The sequence below is a fragment of the Canis lupus genome, chromosome 1, assembly GCF_011100685.1.
Source record: "Canis lupus familiaris isolate Mischka breed German Shepherd chromosome 1, alternate assembly UU_Cfam_GSD_1.0, whole genome shotgun sequence".
NCBI classification, from domain to species: domain Eukaryota; kingdom Metazoa; phylum Chordata; class Mammalia; order Carnivora; family Canidae; genus Canis; species Canis lupus.
The window spans coordinates 122,394,909-122,419,422 of record NC_049222.1 but is presented as its reverse complement, the minus strand read 5'-3'; the positions used below and the strand labels follow the sequence as shown (position 1 = coordinate 122,419,422).

Below are 24,514 nucleotides of genomic sequence, written 5' to 3'. Positions count from 1 at the left end.
CCTTTTTAAAGTTGGCTACTAACAGCCATGTCTTTCCTTTTTAAAAAAATAGCAAAACACCGAATTGCTCATAAACCTCACTCCAAACCAAAAACTTCAGATATTTTTGAAGCAGATTTTGCAAATGATGTAAAATCCAAGGATTTGCTTGCTGATAAGGAACTGTGGGCTCGACTCGAAGAACTAGAGAGACAAGAAGAATTGCTGGGTGAACTTGATAGGTACCTAATGACAAATTATCTTTCCAAGAGAGTTTGTTTCTAAACATATTTGCTTGTTAATCTCTTTCCTCATTAATAAAACATGCTTATTGAAGAAAATATAAAAAGTATAATATAGTAATATAATTAATAATATAATATATTAAAATATCAATATTCCTACCACTCTAAAGCAAATACTCATTCTCTAGAATACTTTCTCTTATGGCGGTGCATTCATGCACATGCCCACACATGTATTTGTGTGTGTTCAGAAATACTTAAAAGCAATATTCATATTTTTTTAATTATAAGATTTCAGCCATATTTTATATAGTGAAGTACTGAGATATATCAGATCAGATAGATTATTTATAATAATTATGGATGTTTCCTATATTACATTTTAAATAAAATATTTTTATACTCTAATCAGGATAATGCTGTATATTTGAATGACTTGTTAAAAAAAAACTTGCTGTGGATTTGTTACTGTAAAATATTTGTCCTTGCTTTCCTTTGCAAACTTTTCTGTTTATTTAGCAGGCGATTTGTAATCTGGTCAGGTAGTTATATATATGAAAAACTTTTCCAAACTGCTCTTTGAAATACACATTAGCACTCACTTGAAATTGTCAAAATGCTCAATGAAATCTGTTACTAAAGAAGTTCCTATATTATTTTGCTTAAATGATGTACCATATGGACTAATTAGTTTCTGTGAAAAATAGGATGTGAAGCACAAAGGATACATATCTTTTCTACCATTTCACCTATAAATTCTTAGGTCTTTTTGATTAACTGATACTATTTTACTTTTTTTAGATTGGTCTTGAATCTTGTTATTTTCTTGGTCATGATTCTCTTTTTATTTTTGCATGATGTTATTTCAGTTCTTTTGCATTTTGGTTTTGTTATTTTTGTAAGGTCTTCAAATCCTTTGTAGAAATGAAGCATGAAAAATGTACATGTGTGTGTATAAATATAATTATATTCATGTGCATACATATAAATCCTTCATTTATAAAAATTACAATAATACCTGCTTATAAAATATTCCAAATATAGAAGTAGAAAATAGGAATGTGTTAATGTTCTGGGGCTTTAATTTCTGGTTTTTAAATAGAGAAACATACTCTCTGAGTTTCGTACAAATCTCTTGATAGCATTATTTATATTGTATGTGGCCAATATCCTTTGGCAAAGATAAAAAAGAAATCATCTATGTTCTACTTAGTGTTTGAGTAACTACAACATACAGAATTAATGTAAGGTTTTTTTGTTAATTTATTTCAAGACATTTTTATACACTTGGAATTCTAGTTAAAAATATATCTTATTCAATCTTAATTTTTCCTCATTGGAATGAACTGAGAATTAGAATATGGAGAATTTTGATGTGTCTGTTTGATCTTGTTAATTTTCTTTTTCTTTACTAGTAAGCCTGATACTATGATTGCAAATGGAGAAGATACGTCTTCTGAAGAAGAAAAGGAAGATCAGAATGTAAATGTGCATGTGACGCATCAAGTAACAGACTCTGTTACTTCCAGCAGCTGTTACAAGGATGTTACACATTCAGAACTGTTCAGTGGTCAGTTGAATGGACAAGTGAACTGTTCAATGAACGGTTCAAATTCTTACCACAGTAATGAAGATGAAGATGAAGAAGATGATGATGATGTTGGTGGTGATATTGAAAACGAAAATGACCATGATGCTTTGGGGGTTGGAGATCATTCTATACCAACAATATATTTTTCTCATACTGTCGAACCTAAGAGGGTTTGTATAATTACTAATTTTGCATATAATTTAAATATTTAGTATCATCTATAATATTCCTTAAAAGAACAGTATCAGCAGTGATTAATATTGTTGATAGCGCCAAACAAGAAAACTATCTTTTGCCTCTTGTTTTGGCCAATTGATCTAAAAAGAAAAAGGGGGAAATAGTCTAAAGTCTGGATAGTTGGTTTTGGTGCATTGCTTACTGAAGCCACAATAGAATTTGAATTGTTTAGGGTCTGGAAAGGGATCAGATTTGAGTAGCAACTACTGTAACTCCACCTGTCCTTCCATTCAGTTTTCTTTTGAATTCTAGAGTTAATTATATTGTGGGTGTTTTTGGTGTACAAAGTGGATATGAAAATGACTGCTTTAGTTACGTTCTTAATTATGCCAGGTTGTTTTCTGTGTGGGTCTGACATTAATAGGAGTGTCATGAGCAAAGTGGAAAAATTTAGGAGGAAGTAAAAAGTAACCCCTTTTCTGATAAATGTAAACATCTGTGGATAATCATGACTTTAGAATTTTGTCACTTTAGAGCTGGGGGTTACTTCAGAGGTCTTCTAATACAGAGTTTTTAAGCTTTTGTTTAGTACCAAAAGACTTTTTATTCCCTTCGTATTTATGGTAGACTCCCAGTATTTAAAACAGATCAAAACAGGTTGGTTCTGATTGGAGGAGGGATAGACGACCTGAAGCCCATTCCCTTGCTCCATAGTGCTGCTCTGAGGAGCAACTGGAAATTCATCTTCCTCAAGGAAACTTAAGGCCTGGAACTCCATAGACCTGGCGAGTAATAATAAAGCAGAAGGTCCTTTGTCTCAGTGTAGTCTCTGTACCACAGGGTGTAGCAATGCAGGGATTGCCTAGAGCAGAGGTAAGGGTCTGTGCTATCAGTCTTAAGTGTCTGTGATTATTATCTAATGAAACATGTTTAAAACATATTTGATATTTCTTAAGCCCCTTAAGTTATCCCTGCTCTAATATGAACTGAAATAATTTATGTTTTATTTATATTTTAATACTTCAGACTAAAGGGAGCATCTTATGAATTCTTTGGAAAAAATTGACCTAATAACCAGAAAAAGAAGTTTGTTTTATGATTATTTTAGGCTTTAAACTTTTTTTTTTAAGATTTTATTTATTCATGAGAGACAGAGAGAGAGAGAGAGAGAGAGAGAGGCAGAGACGGAGGCAGAGGGAGAAGCAGGCTCCATGCGGGGAGCCCGACGTGGGACTCGATCCCGGGTCCCCAGGATCACGCCCTGGGCTGAAGGTGGCGCTAAACCGCTGAGCCACCCGGGCTTTCCTAAACTTTTTATTTGCATGTCAATAAAATGGAAAGAAAAAGTAATATTTTGGGGAATGTTATGAAGAGCAGTCATTAACATGGAAAGTGCAGTATAAATGCCAAGTAGGAATAAAAGAATAACATGATAATCCTGCAAAGTTGTTTTTGTTTTTTAGTCCAATTTCTAAAAACTAGAGGTATTTTAAAAATTCTAAATAGTTAAGTATTTTTATCTACTATTTCTTTTATGACTTAAATTTTATATTCTTACAAATACTGCTTTTGGTTAATTGTGCTCTTTGTTTTGAAGTGCATGATTTAAGCCACAAATTTATGTCAAAGTAGTGGGGTGATATGAAGGCTTATAATCTGTAGTTTAGTTTAAATGTAATATGCTTTCTATACAATAAAAAGTCACTGAAGACTAGAATTGGTCATTAAAGGAGATATAATATAATGCAGTGAAAATATGTTAAGGACTTTGTAATCCAGTAATCACATCATTTCAGTGTCAAAAAATTAAAATGGTCTCTCATACTTCTTTATAGAGTTTATTTGTTTTAGTTTTGGCTTTGATTTCTCAAAAGGGTTGTTATTTTATGCTGTGAAATATTTAGGTCCGAATAAATACTGGAAAAAATACCACTTTAAAATTCAGTGAAAAGAAAGAAGAAGCCAAACGTAAACGGAAGAACAGCTCTGGCAGTGGTCATTCTGCCCAAGAGCTGCCTACTATCAGGACTCCTGCTGACATTTATAGGTGAGTGGTATTCACAGGGAATAGAACAATCTGCTGTTCCCTTCCTTCTTTTTGTAACTGAATATTTATAGGAAAAGGCTGTCTGTAACACAGAAGGCTATCTTTCACTGAAAAGTGAGGTATTCTGATAGAGTTGGCTTAGTATTTCATAGGCTCTCACAGGTGCTCCTAAGCTACCATAGGCTCCCAGGTTAAAGCGGTTGGAAAATTGCATGATTTTTCCCTTTTCCTCCTCTTTGCCAGTGCTTTTAAAACATTCCCAGTCAATCTAGTCAAAAAACATTGTATGTTAACTTTAGAAATCTAAGTTTGTTTTTCTAGTGGGCTGGAGCAGCACTTTTGCTGCAACAGCTGTGAAGATGCTTGGCACGTGGTTTACCTTTTCACAAAATAGGAGTTAAGTGTTGCTGTTGCAGCTTCTTGTTGTGTTGTTTGTTGAGAAAATTATTTGAAAATACCTACTTTCTTTATGACCCATATTTGTAAAATAGTTAAAATTGCTAAATTGTCTTCTAAGTAGGTCTAAATTATATGTGGAATTTTGGCAAATCCGCTATCACCCAGAACATGCTTATCAATAAAGTGCTTGTATTTTATTAGACCAAAAAAATCATGTTTTTAAGAATATAAAATACATTATTTGCAGCTACATAATTACTTTGTGAAAATTTTAGATGTAACTGAACAAAACATTTTAGATTAATTTCTGGAAAAGGTTTTTTAAAGAAATCATTATAAATTTAAATAAATAAATAAATTTAAAAATAAATAAATAAATAAATAAATTTATCCTCTGTTTATGAGTTACCTAAAGTGGATGTGTATATTTTTGGATGTTGTAGAGTTTTTGTTGATGTTGTGAATGGAGAATATGTCCCTCGTAAGTCCATCCTGAAGTCTCGCAGCAGAGAGAACAGTGTTTGCAGTGATACCAGTGAAAGCAGTGCTGCTGACTTTGATGACAAACGGGGAGTTCTGAGAAGTATTAGCTGTGAAGAGGCCACTTGTAGTGACACTAGTGAGAGTATTTTGGAAGAGGAACAAGAAGAAAACCATCACAAGAAACTTTTGCCCTTATCAGGAACACCTGAGGTATGTGTATATCTTTATCTCTTTTGTTAAAAAAAATAAGACTTTATTTATTTGCGAGAGCAAGAGAGTGATAGAGAGCATGAGCTGGCGGGAGAGACAGATGGAAAGGGAGAGGCAGACATTCCGTTGAGCAGGGAGCCCGATGCGGGGCTCAATCCCAGGACCCTGAGATCATGACTCAAGCCAAAGTCAGATGCTTAACCAACTAAGCCGCCCAGGCAACCCTGTCTTTTCATATGGTATCTTTCATCAGTTTTTGTGAAATTAAAAAGGTAGTGGGAGCTCCATTTCAGAAGGGCGTATCATTCATTTTCCCAATTTCACATACTTAATATTTGGAGTTGAAAGATACTTCTTTATAAGAGGCTCTCCTCTCCTTTTTAAAAAATTGCAGGTGCTCTATCTCCCAGGTATGGCTTATAAATTACTGATCTTATAATCTTTAAATTATTTTATCTTATATAGTTATTTATTAAAGTTAATCAACTGGCAAATGGCCTTGTTTATCTTACAGCTTCTTTAGTTTATTCATATACTTAATTTCAAAAGTAATGGAACCTAATCCATTCTAGGCTTGTTCTTTTTCAGTAATTAATAGTTTATAAAAAATTAATAGTCACTAGCAAACACAAATACAGGTCTTAAATCTCAATATAATTCAAGAAAATTTTTGTGGGGTAAAGCATTACCAATCTTAAAGTTCTGTTTCTGTGAAATAGGAATTTTAAAGTATCTCAGTTTGCATATGTGTTAAATTTTTGGCTAGAATATCATTTAGCAGCTTATTTTAAATAAATTACCACTAGACCAGGGGCGCTTGGGTGGCTCAGCTGGTTAAGCTTCTGCCTTCAGCCCAGGTCATGACCACAGGGTCCTGGACCCAGCTCCCTGCTCAGAGGGGAGTCTGCTTCTCCCTCCCCCTCTGCCCCTCCTTCTGCTCGTATGTTCTCTCCCTCTTTCTCTCTCTCTCCAATCAATAAAATCTTAAAAAGAAATTACCACTAGACCATAGTCATCTTAAATAATTCGAGTAGATGACTATATTTCTTTTATATGCTTTCATTGAATTAAAAAAGAAAATATATATGGGAGAATATGATTTAAAGTCCTATATTTTGGCCTGTGCCAGTGACATATTTACTTTTGGGGGGTTCTGGAACCATTTTACAATTTAGTGAGAGCTGTAGTTCCTCCCCTCAGAAAAATGAGTGCACGCACATATATACATTCTTATTTACCAAATTGCACACAGTTTTGTGTGTGGGGAGAGTTGAGAGATCCCAAAATAAGAATTCCTATCTTTGAAATAAGTCCTATGTTATGGTTTCCATTATTCCCAGGCATGATTTCTAAATTTTTTTTGTTTTGTGGAGTATTTCAGATTTTGAATTTATAAAACTTAGGAAAACTGGGAAACTCATGACTGTATCAAACTGATATGCCCATTTGTGTGTATGTCAAGTACATCTTAAAAATATTTATGTTTATATATAAGTAAGCATATGCAAAGCTTCTATTGCTTGTACTAAATGGTAACTAAATGGTAATAATTGTACTATATGTCACTGGGGATGGAGATCATTAACATTTAGGGACAGTCTGTATGATCTTTGGAATATCCTACCCTCCATCCATACAGTGATCTCAGTTGATGTGGAAACCATCTCATTTAATAGTCTTCCATACTGTTAGAAAAACAGGTAATGGATTTAGACTTTTGCTATTTTTAAGTTTTTGAAAATTAGGTTTTTATGAGGACTTAATGTAATCATGATATAGCTAGAGTTCAAGACTGGAGCTTAGTTTTATGTCACTCTTATTAGCTTTGCATTTTGCATTGAACTCTTAGCATTCTATATGCTATACATGTTTTTTAACATCAAAACAAATAGTTCATGCATATGGTATACTTTGAAAGATACCCTTTTCAGTATCTTTAAATGCTGAAATAATGTCTTTTTTTTTTTCTTCAAAAACATTTTTAATAAGGCTCATGCTCATCAAGAGAAAATAGGGGTTTGAGAAAGTAGACTTCGAATTTCTTTTAAGAACTTGGATTCTGTGGGAAGGAGGGGGCATTCTTTTGTTTCTTTGGTGGGACAAGGTGGAGGGGGTGGCTTTCTAAACTATTCAAGTGATACATTGTCTTAACTAAATTTGTACTCTTGGTAGACAAAGGGAAGCAAAATATACAGGAATGCTTACATGTCAAATTACACTTTATACTAAAAGATGAGGGAATCCAAGTACCAGAAACCTGAAGAATAAAATCATACTGGGGCATCTGGGTGGCTCAGTCAGTTAAGCATCTGCCTTCTGCTCGGTTCATGATCACAAGGGTCCTGGTCAGGCTGCCTGCTCAGTGAGGAGCCTGCTTCTTCCTCTCCCTCTGCCCCTCTTCCTGCTTGTGCTCTCTCTCTCTCTTTCTCTCTCAAATAAATGAATAAAATCTTAAAATCATATCAACTCCTTGGGTTTTATAGATTTTATTTATTTATATTTCTTTTTAAAAATATTTTTTGAGAGTATGTGTGTGAGAGCACAAGATGGGGGAGGGACAGAGGAGAGGGAGAAGCAGTCTCTCCACTGAGCAGGGAGTCTGACCCTGGGATCATGACTGAGCTGAAGGCCCACACTTAACCTACTGAACCACCCAGTTGCCCCTTTATGTAAAAAGATCTTTAGTAAAAAGATACATAAAGATACATCTTTGGTTATATTTCCAGCATTTTGTACACATTACTTTTGCTTCAATTAAATATACAGTTGGCAGGTTAAGTCCAATAAACATCTAGTTGAAATTAACCATTTTTTTGTGGAACATCTGATTCTCATCATTGAATTAATTGTAAGTTTTGAGACCAATACTTGTCTCCACTAGTATCAGCGCTTAATTTTTCAGTTTATACTGATCTCTTAAATAAAACTGAGGCAAGATGCAATAAAATTCTCAAGTAATTGCATAAATGAACACCACCTAAGAGACGTCACTACTGCTGGAAGTAAGCTATTGGCTAGTGCGCAGCATGGCCTCCATAGGTTAGCTCATTCATCAACTCGTGTTTGACCCGCTCACATCATTTTTTAGTTCAGTACATTATTTTTCATAGCATGGTCTGGACATAAATGGAATGTGTGAAAGTTTGAGGACCTTTTTATGTACCCATTTTTTTAAATCCCAGATAAAACATTCATTTTACATTTTGTTTTTTAACATGTGTACTATAAGAATCTTCTATTTGGTGGTGTAATTAAGATATATATTTTAATAGTACTTGATTTCTCTGAATATTTTGTGTATTTCTCCAAAAATCTAAAGAATTTACTTTTAATGAAAAGAAATGTCAAATTGGCAAATACAGGATAAAGATTTTGTGGGCATCTTACTTAGTTTTGTTATCCTAATCTTACTTTTGTCTTCTAGGCATTTTCTGGAACTGTAATAGAAAAAGAATTTCTATCACCCTCCTTAACACCACACCCAACCATGGTTCACCCTGTGCTACCCACCATTCCAGAACGAAAAGAAGTTCTGTCAGAAGTATCAGAAGAACCTACAAAGAGGGTTTCAAAGTTCAAAGCTGCCAGATTGCAGCAGAAAAACTAGGGCCTGCCTAGGCAATGGAAGTTTACATCCTGGAACCTACGTTTTGCATTTCTTTAGAATCTATATAGCAGAATATGTTACTTGTAGTTTGAAATAAAGCATCCAGAATTCATTTGGCAGCAAGATCTTTTACTATTATCAGTGGATTATTAAAAATCAAAGTAAATGTTTGAATACTTTAATATTCAGCTTGTTTTGTTAATTCTCTTAGTACTGTCAGTATCGTTGTCTGAGTTTTCTTACGATGCACTGGCAGTATTTAGAATTATTTTTCAAAGAGTACTGTTCATATGCATTGTTTCTGTGTTTTGAACTAAATACAGGCAGTTTTGTACCAGCTGTGAAGTTGTGCATACCATATGGACCATTTTAAGGAAACTTTTAAAATTTCAAATAGATTCAACAATTATATTACTTGCTTTAGCATTTTAAAGGCACTTTAAAAAAAAATCTACTTCTTGTAGGTTTTGCAGCTAGGTGACTATTTAAAAAAACTTCCCTTTGACGGTCATTCTATTATCTCTGAGGCAGAAGGCTACATGTACCCTATGGGAAGGTTTCTTCGATTGGAAGAATGGTATTTTGTAAAACAATTTTTTTTTTCAAGTAAAAATTTTATGAAACTTGGTCTCTAAAATGTTGTGAACTTTATGATTCAGAATCAAATATAGAAATAAATGTCTTTGATTCATAGATATGCTATCTGTACCACACAGTTGTTCCTTGAATTTGTATAATTCCATAGGCAGTTCTTCTCCTTTAGTGTGTTCGCTTTTAACTGGAATTATATTTTGGGAGAAAAGGAAAGGTTGTATAGATGCTAAAAAGAAGCTTGGATTTTTTAAATAAGAAATTTTGTGTTTTAATTTTCCCAACATTTTCATTTTCTAAGGCTACCTTCCTACTAGTAAATAATTGAAATAACATATTGACTGTTAGCAAAAATCCTTAAAATAAAGAGAAATTTATTCTAACATTGAAAATTACACTGCAAGTGTTAATCATTAGCTTGATGCATGCTGAAATGTAGCTTTTAAAAAGCATTTTGCATTAGTACTAAAATAAGCCATCAATGCCAGTCCACCCTCTATTCATGGCTAAATATTTAAAGGTTATTTATAGCTTCTTTAATGAATTCTTGCTTAAACAAAGTGAAATTATGTCCTAGAAAAGTAGAAGCTATTTGTAACTAGAACAGCACAACTGTAAAACTTTTATGAATATGTATTTTAATAATATGGGGGTGAGCCTGAATCTCCACAAGTTAATGGATAATTCAGAACAGAGGACTGATTTTGAAAGATAGCCTGAAAATGTAGAAGATTTGTTCTTTAGTAAATCTTAATCAACTGTGCATATACTTTTAGTTAAGACTGTTTTTCTCTCAGCCTACCCCCCACAAAAATCAAAGCAAACCAAGAGTACCATCGCATATACACAAAAGAGCCCTGCCTCCCAGTTGCTGTTCAAGTGAGCCCTGCTAGCTATTCCCCCAGAAACAAACTTTATTGTGGGACTATTGTGATATTCTTTACAGGCATGTAACTTCAAGAGTACTGTCATTAAATAATTTTTCATAATTTGAGCCTGTTGTTTATTTAGTTTTATGTTGCTTCTCGCAAATAAGGTGTTCCCTCATAGAACAAGATGGTAATGGGAGCAAAGAAAAAGCGTTCAGTAACATTTTCTTACGTCCTACTGAAGATCAAATGTAGTGATATGGCCTCATTTCATAGCTTCAGTCTTACAACAAAGTTTCGATTGTAACTGTACATTATAGCATTATTTTTCATATTAAATTCTTGTTTCAGAGGCATAAAATGAAGCTGGTCATAAATGTTCTCTTTTAAACCATTGTAAAACAGAATAGCCAAAGTTTGTTGTTGTTGTTGTTGTTTTTTAATTTGGACTAATTTTAGACTTCAGAAAAATTGCAATAAGAGTGCAGTTTCCATATACCTCTTCATTCAGCTTCCCCTAATGTTTTAACATCCTGTGTAACCATGATGCAGTGGTTAAAACTGGAATATTTATGTTGGTGCAATACTATTAACTGATCGACAGATCTTACTTGAATTTCACCAGCCTTTTCACTAAGTGTTCTTTTTCTGTTCCAGGATCCTGCGTACGATTCCGTCTTGCATTTATTATTCCTCCTTAGCCTCTTCCAGTCTTGACGGTTGGTTGGTTGTTTTCTTTTATGACTATAACCTATTTGAAGAGTACTGGTCAGGTATTTCGTAGGATGATCCTCCATTTGAGTTTGATGTACTCCTATAATTAGAATGAGGTTTTGCATTTTTGGCAAGAATACCACAGAGATGCACCAAATCAAGAGATTCCTATCAGAGATGCATTCTAGTGTGTGTGTCATTTCGAGGTCCAAACTTCCGATATGTGAACCCTGATCATTTGGTTAAGGTGGTGTCTGCAGGTTTCTCCACCATAAAATTACTGTCTTTTCCTTTGTAGTGAATACATACTTTCAAGGAGATACTTGGAGATTATGCAGATTATCTTTTTTTTTTTTTTTTCTTCTCATACCTGAGCCCACTAATTTTTGCGTTCATTGGCAGGTCTTGTCTGCAGCAGTTATCACTGTGGTATTTGCCTAATGGTGATTTCTGTTCTGCTCTTTCTACCTACCTGCCCACCTGCCTACCTTCCTCTGCCCTGCCTTCCCTTCCCCCCTCTTCGTGCCCTCTCCCTTCCCCTCCGCCATCCATCCCTCCCTCCCTCCCTTCCATCTCTCTTTCCTTCCTTCCTCCTTTTTTCTCCCTAATGTAATCTAATGTGCTGGAGGGGCTCCTGTGAAGCTATTTCAGTGCTTCCATCAAGAATTAATTAGCTTTATCAGCATCAAGATGTCTGGGTACTTTGTTTACATTTATTTCTTAGAATTCTTTTGTAATGAAAAGCTGTGCCATCCCCCCCGCCCCCGGTTAATAATTTATTATTTATATCAGCCTGAACTTGGATATTTATTTTATTCTATGGATTAAGATCCAGTTGTCATCGTTTTATTTGTTCCCATGGTTCTACATTTGACCATCAGGAACTTCTTTAAGTTGGTTCCTGAATTCTTTCAACAAATCTCCGTATTTTTGTTAGAATATTTTGACTCCACAAAATGTTACAGGCTTATCTTGTATTTTTTTCCTGCTCCAGTCTTGAAATCATCAGCCACTTTCCCAGGGAGCCCCTATTCCTTTTATTGGAGAAAGGTGTTTAAAAACCGACATTTCTCATGGGGGTATGTCTATTGCCTTTGTGGTGCCTATTGCTAGAACCCCTTCCTCCGTAGATAGAGCTAGGAAATTATGTATACTAACCAATACATGTGTTTACATTTACATATTTGTCTGTTTATATATATCAAACATTCAAGTTTATACTGACACTTCTGATTTTAATCTAACAGCACAGGATTTGTTCCAGTTTTTCCTTATTTGTGACTTCTTTCTTCTAACAGTGAGAAACCTGGCTCTTATTATCTACAATGTTATTTGCCTACTTTCTTTTTTTTTTTTAAATCTACTATACACATAAAAGTAGTTTCGGAGTGCTAATCTTTATCCCCAGGAAAAACACACTTATTAACTATGGTGTGCTATTTATGTTGTTTTTTTTTTTCTTTAGCTAAGTATGAGACAAGAAACTTTTCCAAAGTTGCTTAGGTTGGGTTTTTATTCTTTCCCACCCCCTTCACTGTGATTGTGTCATTTGTAATACAGTTAAGTTCATTTGTTAATATTTGTGTTCCATTTTGGGTTGTGCACACCCTTGTTGGTGTTACATACCCTCCTTGATGGTGGTGCGTGAAGGCTATGTGATCAATGTGGTGCTAACAGTCGCATTTATGTAGAAAGGTAAATACGGAGAAGTTACGCTGTTTCCATTCCCATCTCTCTCTCCTTCCTTCCTCATCTACCTGCTCTACATATCCAGTCTCTGTTTTCCCATCTCATTTTGTGTGTATTTCTTTAGCACAAATACATCCATGCATGTTTTCTTACTCCTTTCTTTCTGGCATGAGGATGACAGGTGCAACTTCTCGATTGCACTTTGATTTTTTTTTTTTTTCTTTTTCCAGTTAATAGTATGCCCTGGTTGGTAATCACCATATGTCAGTTTATAGAGATCTTCCTTTTTTTTTTTTTTTTTTTTTAAGCAGATCTTGTATTCTCTTGTGTAGCTGTAACATGGTTTATTCAGCACTTTACTATGTATGGGCACTGTTTCTGGTATTTTGCAATCACAAGTAATGATGCAGTATCTTCAGCGTATGTGTGTCTTCAAGGGTAAATTCCTAGAAGTAAGACTGATGGGCCATCGGCACAATTACTCTATGATTTCTTCTAAACATAGTAAAAAGTCTGTTTTTAAATACTTGCTTTTTAAAGATGTGGTTTTTACATGTTCCGTTTGCATATCTACATTTTATTGATTCTTTGATGATAAGTTTGGGACACTGTAGTGCTCTAAAGGGATTTCACAATCACTAAGGGATATTAAGTATATAGAGTGATCAAGCTCATTTTGTTATTATTTTTATTTATTTTACTTTTTTGGGGAAATAGGTCATGCATGTAATTTATAAGAGGTTTCCATTCACTGGAATATTTCCAAATTTTAGAAGTACAGATACCTCATTGTGTTCCGTTTGTTTTTCTCTTCTGAGGAACATCTTTTGAAGGTTACTAATCTTTATCTGTGTGTTCTTTAGGTCAGTACTATATACGCTTTCAATTGAATGCCTGTTAAATCCTCAAGTACAGTAGATATTTATGGTTTATATGTTTAATCAGTCGGTCAATATTGTTGAGTTTTTACATTTTACAATGCTCAGTTTAAATTTCATTTCATAGGAACATCATTAGGATATGAAGAAGTTTTTACATTTCCCTTAATGGATGAATCGTAAAGAATTAAATAATATTTTTGAGCACTTACTGTGTGTCAGGCATTTGTCCATGTTTTAAATGGACTATTTGATGTAATGCTCAGCAGCCCAGTGATCTAGGTACTGGATTTTGTTTTTTGGGTTTTTTTGTTTGTTTGTTTGTTTTAATCCCCTCTATTTTAGAGATGAGGAGACTATCTCAGAAACAAAGCAACATTTGAAGTCACACAGCTCTTAGAGTGGTGGAATTGGGGTTTCAAGCCAGGCAGCTTTGCTCCACAGTTCGTACTCTTAACACCTCTCCCTGACATTCGAATTGTTTGCCCTCTAAACAAGAGCATGTAACTCATAAGCAAATATGTGATCTGTAGAATATCTGAATACTCGCTTACTCATTGTGAGGTCACCTTTTTAAAAATCTGAATTGGAAACCTGCTGTTGCTTAAACTTCACACATTAAGAGAGTTCATTTTGACTTGCTGGAATGGAGGTGGAGTTTCAATGTGTTATTTGGTCATATGCATAAAAGAAAGGAATGTGCAGATAGAGAATAGGAAAAGCGTGAAGAGAAGTAATCAGTGTAACAGTATTGCTGAGAAGCTGCTCATTTTTAAAATACGAATTTAGTCATGTGCATGTAAGTACAGAATTACTATATTCATAATCCAGGGGCTTCATAGTGACCCTCCTTGTCCTTAATAATTCTTTTTTGCCTTACAGTATTTCATGTAACATTAATATAACTAGTTAAATATTTTCTAGTGCAGTAGTTTCCATTTGTGTGTGTGTGTGATTTTTTTGTTTTGTCTTTTTATATACACATACCTGCATGTAATAGTAATGTTACGCTGCTACTGAAAACGGTTTCAGCCTACTTTGACAGTGTTTTATAACTGTCAGGTTTAGTTTAGAGTTACTGTAATTACTCCTATTGGGACTTACTCTACTATTTTGGGCATTCAATTTCCCCTGGTTATTTATTGCCTCCCCACAACACCCTTTACTACTATTCAGATGAAGTCCTTTTTGTTTTCCTGTTCTCTCCACTGATTTGGAAATTACATACGTGCTATATTTTAATTTTTTGACACTTTCCTATAAAACTGTGCACTTTTATTATAGCTCTGCTCTTCTCAGAGAGTATGATCACTTCAGCGTTTGTAGTACTTTGGTTCCATTTTTTTCCCCAACAGCTTTACTGAGGTATAATTTATATACCATAACATCCATTTTTTAAGTGTGCAGTTTGGTGGTTTTAAATTTCAAATTGTACTACAACCCAGTTTTAGAACATTTCCATCACGCCTGAAAAGATCCCTTGTACCCATTTACAGTCATTCCCTATTTAGGTCCCCAGCCTCAGGCAAGCAGTAATTTGCTTTCTCTATGTAGAGTTCTATTTTTCTGGACAGTTCATATAAATGGAATCACACGATGTGTAGTCTTTTGCATCTATCTTTCAGTTGGCATCGGGTTTTTGAGGTTCATCCGTGTTGTATTATGCATCAGTAGTTTCTTCTTACTGCTGCATGGTATTCCATTGTATGGATATACCGCGTTTTGTTTACTCATTCCCTAGTTGGTGAACACTTGCATTGTTCAGTTTTCTGGCTTTTGTGAATAGTGTTACTATGAACATTGACATTGCAAGTTTTTTTTTTTTTTTAAGATTTTATTTATTAATGAGCGAGAGAGAGGCAGAGACACAGGCAGAGGGAGAAGCAGGCTCCATGCAGGGAGCCCGACGTGGGACTCGATCCCGGGTCTCCAGGATCACGCCCTGGGCTGAAGGCGGCGCTAAGCCACTGAGCCACCTGGGCTGCCCGACATTGCAAGTTTTTGTGTGGACATATGTTCTTTATTTCTGTTGAGTAGAAATGTTTCTGTTGAGTAGGAGTGGAATTGCTAGATCGGATGGTGAATTTAGGTTTAGCTTTTTAAGAGATTGTAGTTTTCCAAAGTGGCTGTATAATTTTATATCCCATCAGTGTATGTTTTCAATTTCTACATGCCCTTGGTTTCACTGTAGCCATTCCAGTGGCTATAAGGCAATTATCTCATTGTTTTAAATTTGCATTTCTGTAGTTACTGATGATGTTGAAAACTTACTGTTAGCCATTGTGTATATCTTCTTTGAAGTGCCTGTTCAAATGTGTTGCTCAATTTTAAGTTGGGTTTTTATTATTGAGTTGTAAGAGTTCTTTATGCATTCCAACTACAAGTCTTCTATCAGATATGACTTGCAAATATTTCTCAAGTTCGTGGCTTGTCTTTGATTTTTTAAATGGTATTTGTTGAAGCACAAAAGTCTTTGGTTTTGAAGAAGTCCAGTTGATCATTTTTTTCTTTTATGGATTTTTTTTCTTTTCTTTCTCTTTCTCTCCCTCCCTTTCTCTGTTTACCTCTTTTTTTGGTGTCTTATCTAAGAACTCTGCCTAACTCAGAGTCACAATGATTTTTCTTCTATGTTTTCTTCTAATACAGGTTTAACTCTTAAAGTCAAGTCTGTGATCATTTTGAATTAATTTTTGTCTACAATGTGAGACAAGGATCTAAATTCAACTGGAGGGCAGCCCGGGTGGCTCAGCAGTTTAGCGCCACCTTTAGCTCAGGGCATGATCCTGAGACCCAGGATCGAGTTCCATGTCGGGCTCCCTGCATGGAGCCTGCTTCTCCCTCTGCCTGTCTCTCTGCCTTTCTCTCTGTGTGTCTCTCATGAATAAATAAATAAAATCTTTAAAAAAAATAAATAAATTCAATTGGATACCCACCCAGTTGTACCAGGACCACTTGTTGAAAAGACTGTCCTTTTTACAAGGAATTGTTTTGGCTTCTTTTTTGAAAATCAGTTGAGGGACGCCTGGGTGGCTTAGCAGTTAAGTGTCTGCTTTTGGCTTAGAGTATGATCCTGGGATCTGGGATTGAGTCCCACATCGGGCTCCCTGCATGGGGTCTGCTTTTCCCTCTGCCTGAGTCTCTGCTTCTCTTTCTGTGTCGCTCATGAATAAAGAAATAAAATCTTAAAAAAAAAAAAAAAGAAAATCAGTTGATTGTAAATGTAAAGTTATTTCTTTGTGTACTCCCAATTATGTTTCATCTGTTTGTCTATCCTTATGTCAGTACCAAATGGTCTTTATTTACTGAGGCTTTCTCGTAAGTTTTCAGATAGGAAACTGTTAAGTTCTCCGGTGTTCTTTTTCAGAATGTTTTTGGCTATTCTGAGTCCTTTGCATTTTGATGTAAATTTTAGGATCATCTTATCCACTACTGCAAAAAAATCAGTTGAGATTTTTACTGGGATTATATTGAATCTATAGATGAATTTGGGGAGACTTGCTGTACATTGAGTCTTTTAGGAACATGGACTGTCTTCTTCATTTATTTGGATCCTCTTTAATTCAGTAATGTTATGTAGTTTTCATTGTACAACTGTTACACTTGTTAAATTTACTCCTAAGTATTTCATTCTGTCTGATGCTATTATGAGTGGAATTGTTTCCTTAATGGCATTTTTTAATTGATCATTGCTAGTATGTAGAAATGTGGTTGACTTTTGTATATTGTTTTTGTATCTTGCAGTCTTCCTGAACTCAATTGTTAGTTTAGTTTTTTGTTTTTTTTTAAGATTTTATGTATTTATTCATGAGAGGTACAGAGAGAGACAGAGGCAGAGACACAGGCAGAGGGAGAAGCAGGCTCCATGCAGGGAGCCCGACGTGGGACTCGATCCCGAGTCTCCAGGATCACACCCTGGGCTGAAGGCGGCGCTAAACCGCTGAGCCACCAGGGCTGCCCAATTGTTAGTTTTTGTCACAGAGGTATGTGTGTGTATATTCCTTAGGATTTGCTACGTGAAAGATCATGTTATCTGTGAATAAGGAGAGCTTTCCTTCCTTTTTTTTCCCATCCGGATTCCTTTTCTTTTTCTTAACTGATTGCGCTGGTTAGATCCTCTAGTACAGTACTGAACAGAAGTGGTAAGGGTGAATGTCTTCCTTATTTCTGTTAGTGAGAAGGTGTTCAGTCTTTCACCATTAAGTTTGATGTTGGCTATAGGTTTTTCATAGATGCCTTTTTATTAGGTTGAGGAAATTGCCTCTTATTCCTGGTTTGTTGGCATTTTCTATCATGAGTGGGGCTGGATTTTGCTATATTTTTTTGCTCCATCTATTGAGATAATCCTGATTTTTCTCTTTATTAATATGGTACAGTAATCAATTTTCTGATGTTAAGCCAACCCTGAATTCCTGGGATAAATCCCACTTTTTAGATGTTACTAAATAATCCTTTTGTTGTATATTATATAATTCTATGTTGTGTGTAATCCTTTTTATGTGTTACTGAATTTGGTTTGCTGATAGGTCTTAGGGGATATTTGTGTATAAATTCATGAGAAATACCGATCTGTAGTGCTCTATTCTTGTGATGTCTTTGTCTGGTTTTTGTATAAGGATAACACCGGTCTTAAAGAACAAGATGGGAAGTTTTTCTTACATTCTGAATACATTTATGAGGGGCTGGTTTTATTTTTTTCTGTAAATGTCTGACAATTTGCCAGTGAGATTGGGCGTGGGAATATTTTGTTTGGGGGAATATTTGTGGGTAATTACTGTTCGGTTTCTTTAATGTTGTAAGTCTATTTGAATTTTATATTTCTTCTTGAGCCCATTATGGTTATTTTGGCTTTCTAAGAGTTTGTCCATTTCATGTAAGTTGTCTGATTTGTTGGCATGAAGTTGTCCATAGTAGTTCCTTATAATCTATTCAGTTTCTGTAGGATTAGTAATCATGTCCCCTTCTTCATTTCTGATTTTGCTCTTCTCTCATTTTTTGGTCAGTCTAGCCAAAACTGTCAATTTTATTGATCTTTTCAAAGAAACATTTTTGTATTTCATTGATTTTTTTTTTTCTTTTGTTTTCTGTTTTATTGATTTCTACTCCAATCCTTATTATTTCCTTCCTTCCCCATGCTTTGGGCTTAGTTTGGCCTTCCTCTTTAGTTTTTTTAATGTGCTAACTTAAGGCATTGATTTGAGATTATTCCTTTCTCATATAGGCACTTAAAGATATAAATTAACCTCTGAGCACTGCTTTAACCACATCCATTGAATTTTGATCTGTTGTGCTTTCATTTTCCTTTAGTTCAAAACAGTCTATTATCTCTTGAGATGTCTTGTTTGATCCATGGATTATTTAAATATGTATTGTTTAATTTCCAAATATTTGAGGATTTCCCAAGTTTCTTTCTTTTATTGATTCCTGCTTTAATTCTGTTGTGTCTGGAGAACATATTTATTATGTCCTTAGTCTTTTAAAATTCATGAAGACTTTTTTCTTATGGGTAATAGATATTCTCTTCTGTGTGTTTGGAAATACTCTGTATTCTCTTGTTCTTAGAGCATTCTATATATGCCAAGTCCATTGATATCACTGTCTTTTGTATTCTTGCTGGTTTTCTGTCTACTTGCTCTATCCATTATTGAGAGTAGGATATTGAAGTCTTAAACTACTACTGTTGAGTCCTCATTGCTTTCATTTTTGGTAGCTTTTGCTCCATTTATTTTTTGACTTTGTTGTTAGGTACATATATGTTTGTCATTGTTATAGCTTCTTGATGAATTAATACTGTTGTATTGCAAAATGCCCCTCTTTTTCTTTAATAATATTTTAAAGTCTATGTATGTTTTTTTCCGATATTATCATCATGACCACTTTGCCTCTATTATGATTGCATTTCCATAGTGCTCCTTTTGGTTCCAACACATTTGTGTCTTTGAATTTAATATTCGTGTCAGATAGCATATAGTTGAATCTTGTTTTTAAAAAATCTATTCTGACACAATCCCTTTTGATTAGAGTGTTTATTAATTCATATAATTATAGATCATTTACCTCTGCCATTTTGCTGTTTTTTTTTTTTTTATGTCTTATGTTTTTTTTTTTTTCCTCTTCGTTTTCTCCTTGATTGTCTTTTTGGTGTTAAATAAATATTTCCTTTAGTATAACCTTTTAACTTCTCTGATTGTTTTCTAAAACTATTTCTTAGTAGTTGCTTTGGCATATGCATTTTAATACCACAGTCTACTGGATTTGAATCTGGAGTTGAAAAGTACAGTAACTAAAGTGAAGAATTTATGTACTCAAAGATAAATCAATAGAAATTTTACAACCTGAAGAACTGTCTCTTTTTGGGACTTTGTTACGCATATGTTGATATTTTTGGCTATATTCCACAGGTCTTTCATACTTAGTTCATTTTTCCTTTTTCTTTATTTTCTTCAGACTGTATAATTTCTATTGATTTATCTTTAAGTTCACTACTTCCTTCAGCCAGTTTTCAGATCTGCTGTTGAGTTCCTCTAGTAAAATTTTCACTTTAGTTATTGTACTTTTCAACTTCAGAATTTCCATTTGGTTCTATTTCCAGTCTTTTTTATTGGTGTTCTCTATAAGTCCTTGTTTTCATGCTTTATTTAAACATAGTTTCCTTTATTTTCTTGAACATAATTATAATGGCTGCTTTGAAGTTTATGTCTGCTAAATGCAACATTTAGGACCTCTCCAAAGTAGTTTGTTTACTGCTTTTCCCCACCAAGTGCATGGGCCATACTTTCCTTTTTAAAACTGGACATTTCAAATAATACATTTTAACAACCCTGGATTCTGATCTCCTCTTGCCTGGACTAATTGTGTGGAATTTATTTCTTCCACAGTGTGTGGCCTCTCATGTCTCTTCTGTTTTGTTTTTTCTTTAATTCTTGTTTTTATTTTTAAGCCCAGCTTCTGGTATTCTTGGATAAGTATAGCTTAGTGGCCAGCCAATGATTGGTCAAAGGTTATAGTTAAATATATTGAGCCAATAAGGCTCCCAATCATTTGTCAGTACACCTGTGTGTGGTTTGGAGAATGCATTCAAAATTCATGCAGCTTACAAGACTTCCCCAGTTTTAATTTTTACTTAATTTCAGCTTTCCTGTGTATCCTGTGTGTGTGTGTGTGTCTGTGCATGATATGTGCAAGGCTTCGGAGGTTGCATAAGTAGCTAGAGCCCCCTTGGGTCCCTTATGAGCATGTGCACACATACCCTAACATGCCCACAGTCTTTCAAATTGTGAGCTTACCAAGGCCTGTGCATGTCTCACTCCCTAGACCTTCCTATGAAATTTCCAGCTAGTCTGCTGGCCTCTTAGTTGGACGAACTAGTATTGCATCTTTAGGTCAGCTGTGATGTGGGCCTTTCCTATTTATTTTGACAAAGCTCTGGGCCTTGGGATTTCCCACATTGTTCCAGATCTAGTCAGTCCCAGTCTAAGTAAATGCCTTTGGTTTTCACAAAGTGTCGCACCCTACCAGAACCAGTGTTCTGAAGTAGCTGGGTGAAGGAAAGTGGCTAATTTGTCAACAGACTATGTCATGATTACCCAAGGCTCAGTTTCTTGTTTTATGCCTCTGGTCAATTTTCAGAGTTCTGAAATTGTTTTTGACGGCTTTGTCCAATTTTATCCTTGCTCTTTGGAAGAAGTATTAACAAAGCCTCTCACTTTTCCCTTCCTTTCAATTATCTGTTAAATTTTTTTTTTTTTTTAAGATTTATTGATTGATTTGAGAGACAGTGACAGCGTGAGCAGGGTGGGGGGAGAGGGGCAGAGGGAGGGAAAAGCAGACTCCCCACTGAGCAGAGAGCCTGATGCGGAGCTCCATCCCAGGATCTTGGGATCAGACCTGAGCCTAAGGCAGACGCTTAACTAATTGAGGCACCCAGGCCCCCTCCCCCAAATTTTTTAATGCATGAAAATCTCTAATATCTATTCCTGAATTTACCATTTCTGGTCTTTTCATTACTTTCTGTACATTTAGGTTTCCATCTTCTTTTCCTCCAGCCTACAGAACCTCCCATAACACTGCTTTTAGTAAAATGACAGATCAGTTGACCATTCTGTGAATTTTTATCTGATGATGTTATTTGGTCTTCATTTTTAAAGATATTTTTGCTGGGTAAAGAACACAATTTGATAGGTTTTTTTCCTTTAGCATTTTGAAGATCTTTTTCCATTGTCTTGCATTTTATGGTGTTATCTTTGTTGCTCTGTATGTTATGTTTATCTTTTTTCTATGGCAATTTAATAATCCTGTGCATAGAAATGATTTCCTTTGTGCCGAGTCTTGTAGGGGTTTACTGAGCATCTTGGATCTGTGGATTTAGAGTTTGTCTCAAATTTGGAAATATTTTGGCCATCATTGCTTTAAATATTGTTTGGCCCCCACCTGTCCACTCCTTTTAGAATACCAACCATATTTATATTAAACAGCACTTATTATCCCCATAAGGCCACTGTGGCTTTGTTCATTTCTGTTCAGCCCTTATCTGTGTTTCATTCTAGGTAGGATTTACTGTTGGGTTTTTAAGTTCACTGATGTTTTTTTCTGCAGTATCTTCTTATTTGCTCTTGATCATGTCCAGTGAATTTTCTGTTTTTAGGTATTGTATATTTCTTAACCTCCAGGATTTCCATTTGGTTCTTTTTTTTAAAAATATAAAAATCTTTTGTTTCCCTCTTTATTATGTTAATGATTTCCTTTAAATCAAGCATATTTGTAGTAGCTGTTTTAAAGTTCTTGTCTGCTAATTCTATCATTTCTACCGTTACTACATCAATCATGTCTGCAGCTCTGCTCACTGGTTTTTCCCCTGATCATGGGTCACAGTTTGCTGCTTATTCTCATATTTAGTAATTTTTTACTTGATGCCAGAATTTTTTGGGAGGGGGATAAATCCAGATTTACAGAAAAGTTTCAAAGGTAATTTAGAGGGCTGGCATATATCCTTGCCCAATTTCAGTTTCCCCTTAATAGTACCATGTTACGTTACCAGGGTGCATTTGTCAAAATTGAGAAGTCAGCATAACACAGGATTAACCAAACTCAGATTTTGTGAGTCTTTCAGCACTTCTTCCACCAATGCCATTTTTCTTCCCAGAATCCATGCCAGGATACCATATTGTGTTTAGTTGTCGTGCCTCTTGTCTCCTCCTATTTGTGACAATTTCTCAGTTTCTTGTTTTTCATGACCTAAATATTTTCTAAGTGTTGGCCAGGTGATTTTATAGGATCTTCCTCAGTCTGGGTTTGTCCAAAGTCATCTTCTGATTAGCCTGCAGTTAAGAATTTGAGGGAAGAGTATCATAGGAGGTGCCTTGCTCTTCGCATCACATCAAGATGCTAATCTGGATCACTTTGTTAAGTTGTTGGCTTCTCTCCTATAAGATCAGTCTTATTTGCTTGGATTCCTTCTCATGCTGTTGTCCAGAAAAATGTCTCTTGAGGAAAAGCCAGGGGAATTCTAGGATTTACCTCTCTGTTTCCTTTTGTTTGGGGGTCTTAGTCTTGTACTACCTGTTGTTTTGAAAACACTTGTGTCATAGGTTTTGTGCTGTTTTCCAGCAGTTTATGGCAGAAGGACAACTTGTGTACCAGTTTATTTCAAGACTAGAATCGAAAGTCCTTGGCAGGACCTCTTTATGTGATGTCCATTAATTGGGTGTCTCTCAGTTTCGTTGCCTGTAGCTCCTCAGACCCCCACCTCTAGAGGGCTGGCTTATAGTCACAGAATCCCAGGGGATACTCTACCCCGAGCCACCTGGCCTGGAGCTCAAGCAGATAGAAACAGGTTCCTTGCCCTGTTCTTTAGGTAGTGGGAAAATTTCTCCCAGTCTGTCCTTTCATTCCGGATGCAGCTCTTCATGGGTCCTGTTTTCTCACTGCCTCCCTCATTGACCTCAAGGACTTGCCTCCTGCTTCCTGAGATTTTAAAACCTAAACCTCTTGGTTAGCTTCCAGAACAACTCTAATGTGATGATAATGGTTTTAGATTTTTTTTTTCACTTTTTTTTTTAAAGCCACGGGTGATTTCTGTGACTTTCTTGCAAGCTAGGTTCTACATTTGAGAAGATGTTTGTTGTATTTCATCCTGCATTTCTAGAGGGAAGCTGACAAGAGTATTTGTTTATGGTACCCTTGAGCATTTTCTCTGTGTAAAATACCATTCTAAGTCCTAAAGAAGTGATACATTGCCTTCAAGGGGTCTTTCTTACTTGGGAAGGTGGGTCAGTGTCTAGGTCAAAGACAAATACCAGGTTGGCTATGGGAGATGCACAGTGAGGATTCAAACTTGGAGTCATGTGTCCTCTTTGAGATAAAGAAGTTGGCAACTACTTCATGTCAGAGAGGTAGGTATTCTAGGTAGGATAGTGCTCGATAGGATTTATAGGATGGAAAGAATCCTGGTGTTCTTACCGGGAACAGAACTAGTAAAATTAGAACCTACTGAGAGGTTTTATTTACGCTGTGTTCGAGTTATAGGAACCTGAATCTGTTCATCAGTAAACATAGTTTTGGACCTTGTTATCTTGGCATCCAGGATTTTTTTTTTTCTTTTTAATTTTTGGCCAATGTACATTTGGGGTTTGGAAACTAAACTGAAGATAAGAGTGGGATGCCAGTGATGATTTGGAGAATCCTGTTTGCAAGGAGGGAATGGTTCAATCTGGTGAGAACTGTAGTAAGAACAAAATTTTTGTGCTTTAGAGCAGGCTTTGAAATTTTAAGATCTAAAGCCGTATATAGGCTAGATCCATTTGTGGTCACAGAGGCTAAAAGAGTAAGTTTAATTTTCTATAAGGAATAGCACACAGACCTTCAGAAAAGTGAAGTTTGTAAATACTTGTTGAAGTGTAACTACGTAAAAATTGGGGAGCCACATGTGATCTCTGTAGGCTTTTTGGGGGGCCCGGCGGTATGTGCTGTGCATTCTGGTGTTTCCAGCCCTAAGAGTCGTGTGTGTCTTGTGCATAGTTGTTACATCTCCAGTGGGTCC

At 35.4% G+C, this 24,514-nt stretch overlaps 1 protein-coding gene across 3 annotated transcripts in view; it reads left to right on the top strand.

The window, feature by feature from the left end:
* Positions 1-10,323, top strand: part of URI1 (URI1 prefoldin like chaperone) — an 83,632-nt gene extending 73,309 nt beyond the window's left edge. For all 3 annotated transcript variants that reach the window (XM_038529532.1, XM_038529531.1, XM_038529533.1), the window contains 5 exons: positions 53-221; positions 1,640-1,985; positions 3,897-4,039; positions 4,882-5,131; positions 8,556-10,323. In XM_038529532.1, the coding sequence (XP_038385460.1) occupies positions 53-221; positions 1,640-1,985; positions 3,897-4,039; positions 4,882-5,131; positions 8,556-8,738 (1,091 nt within the window). In that variant the 3' untranslated portion in view covers positions 8,739-10,323. The remainder of the gene's footprint in view (positions 1-52; positions 222-1,639; positions 1,986-3,896; positions 4,040-4,881; positions 5,132-8,555) is intronic.
* Positions 10,324-24,514: the final 14,191 nt, after the last annotated feature.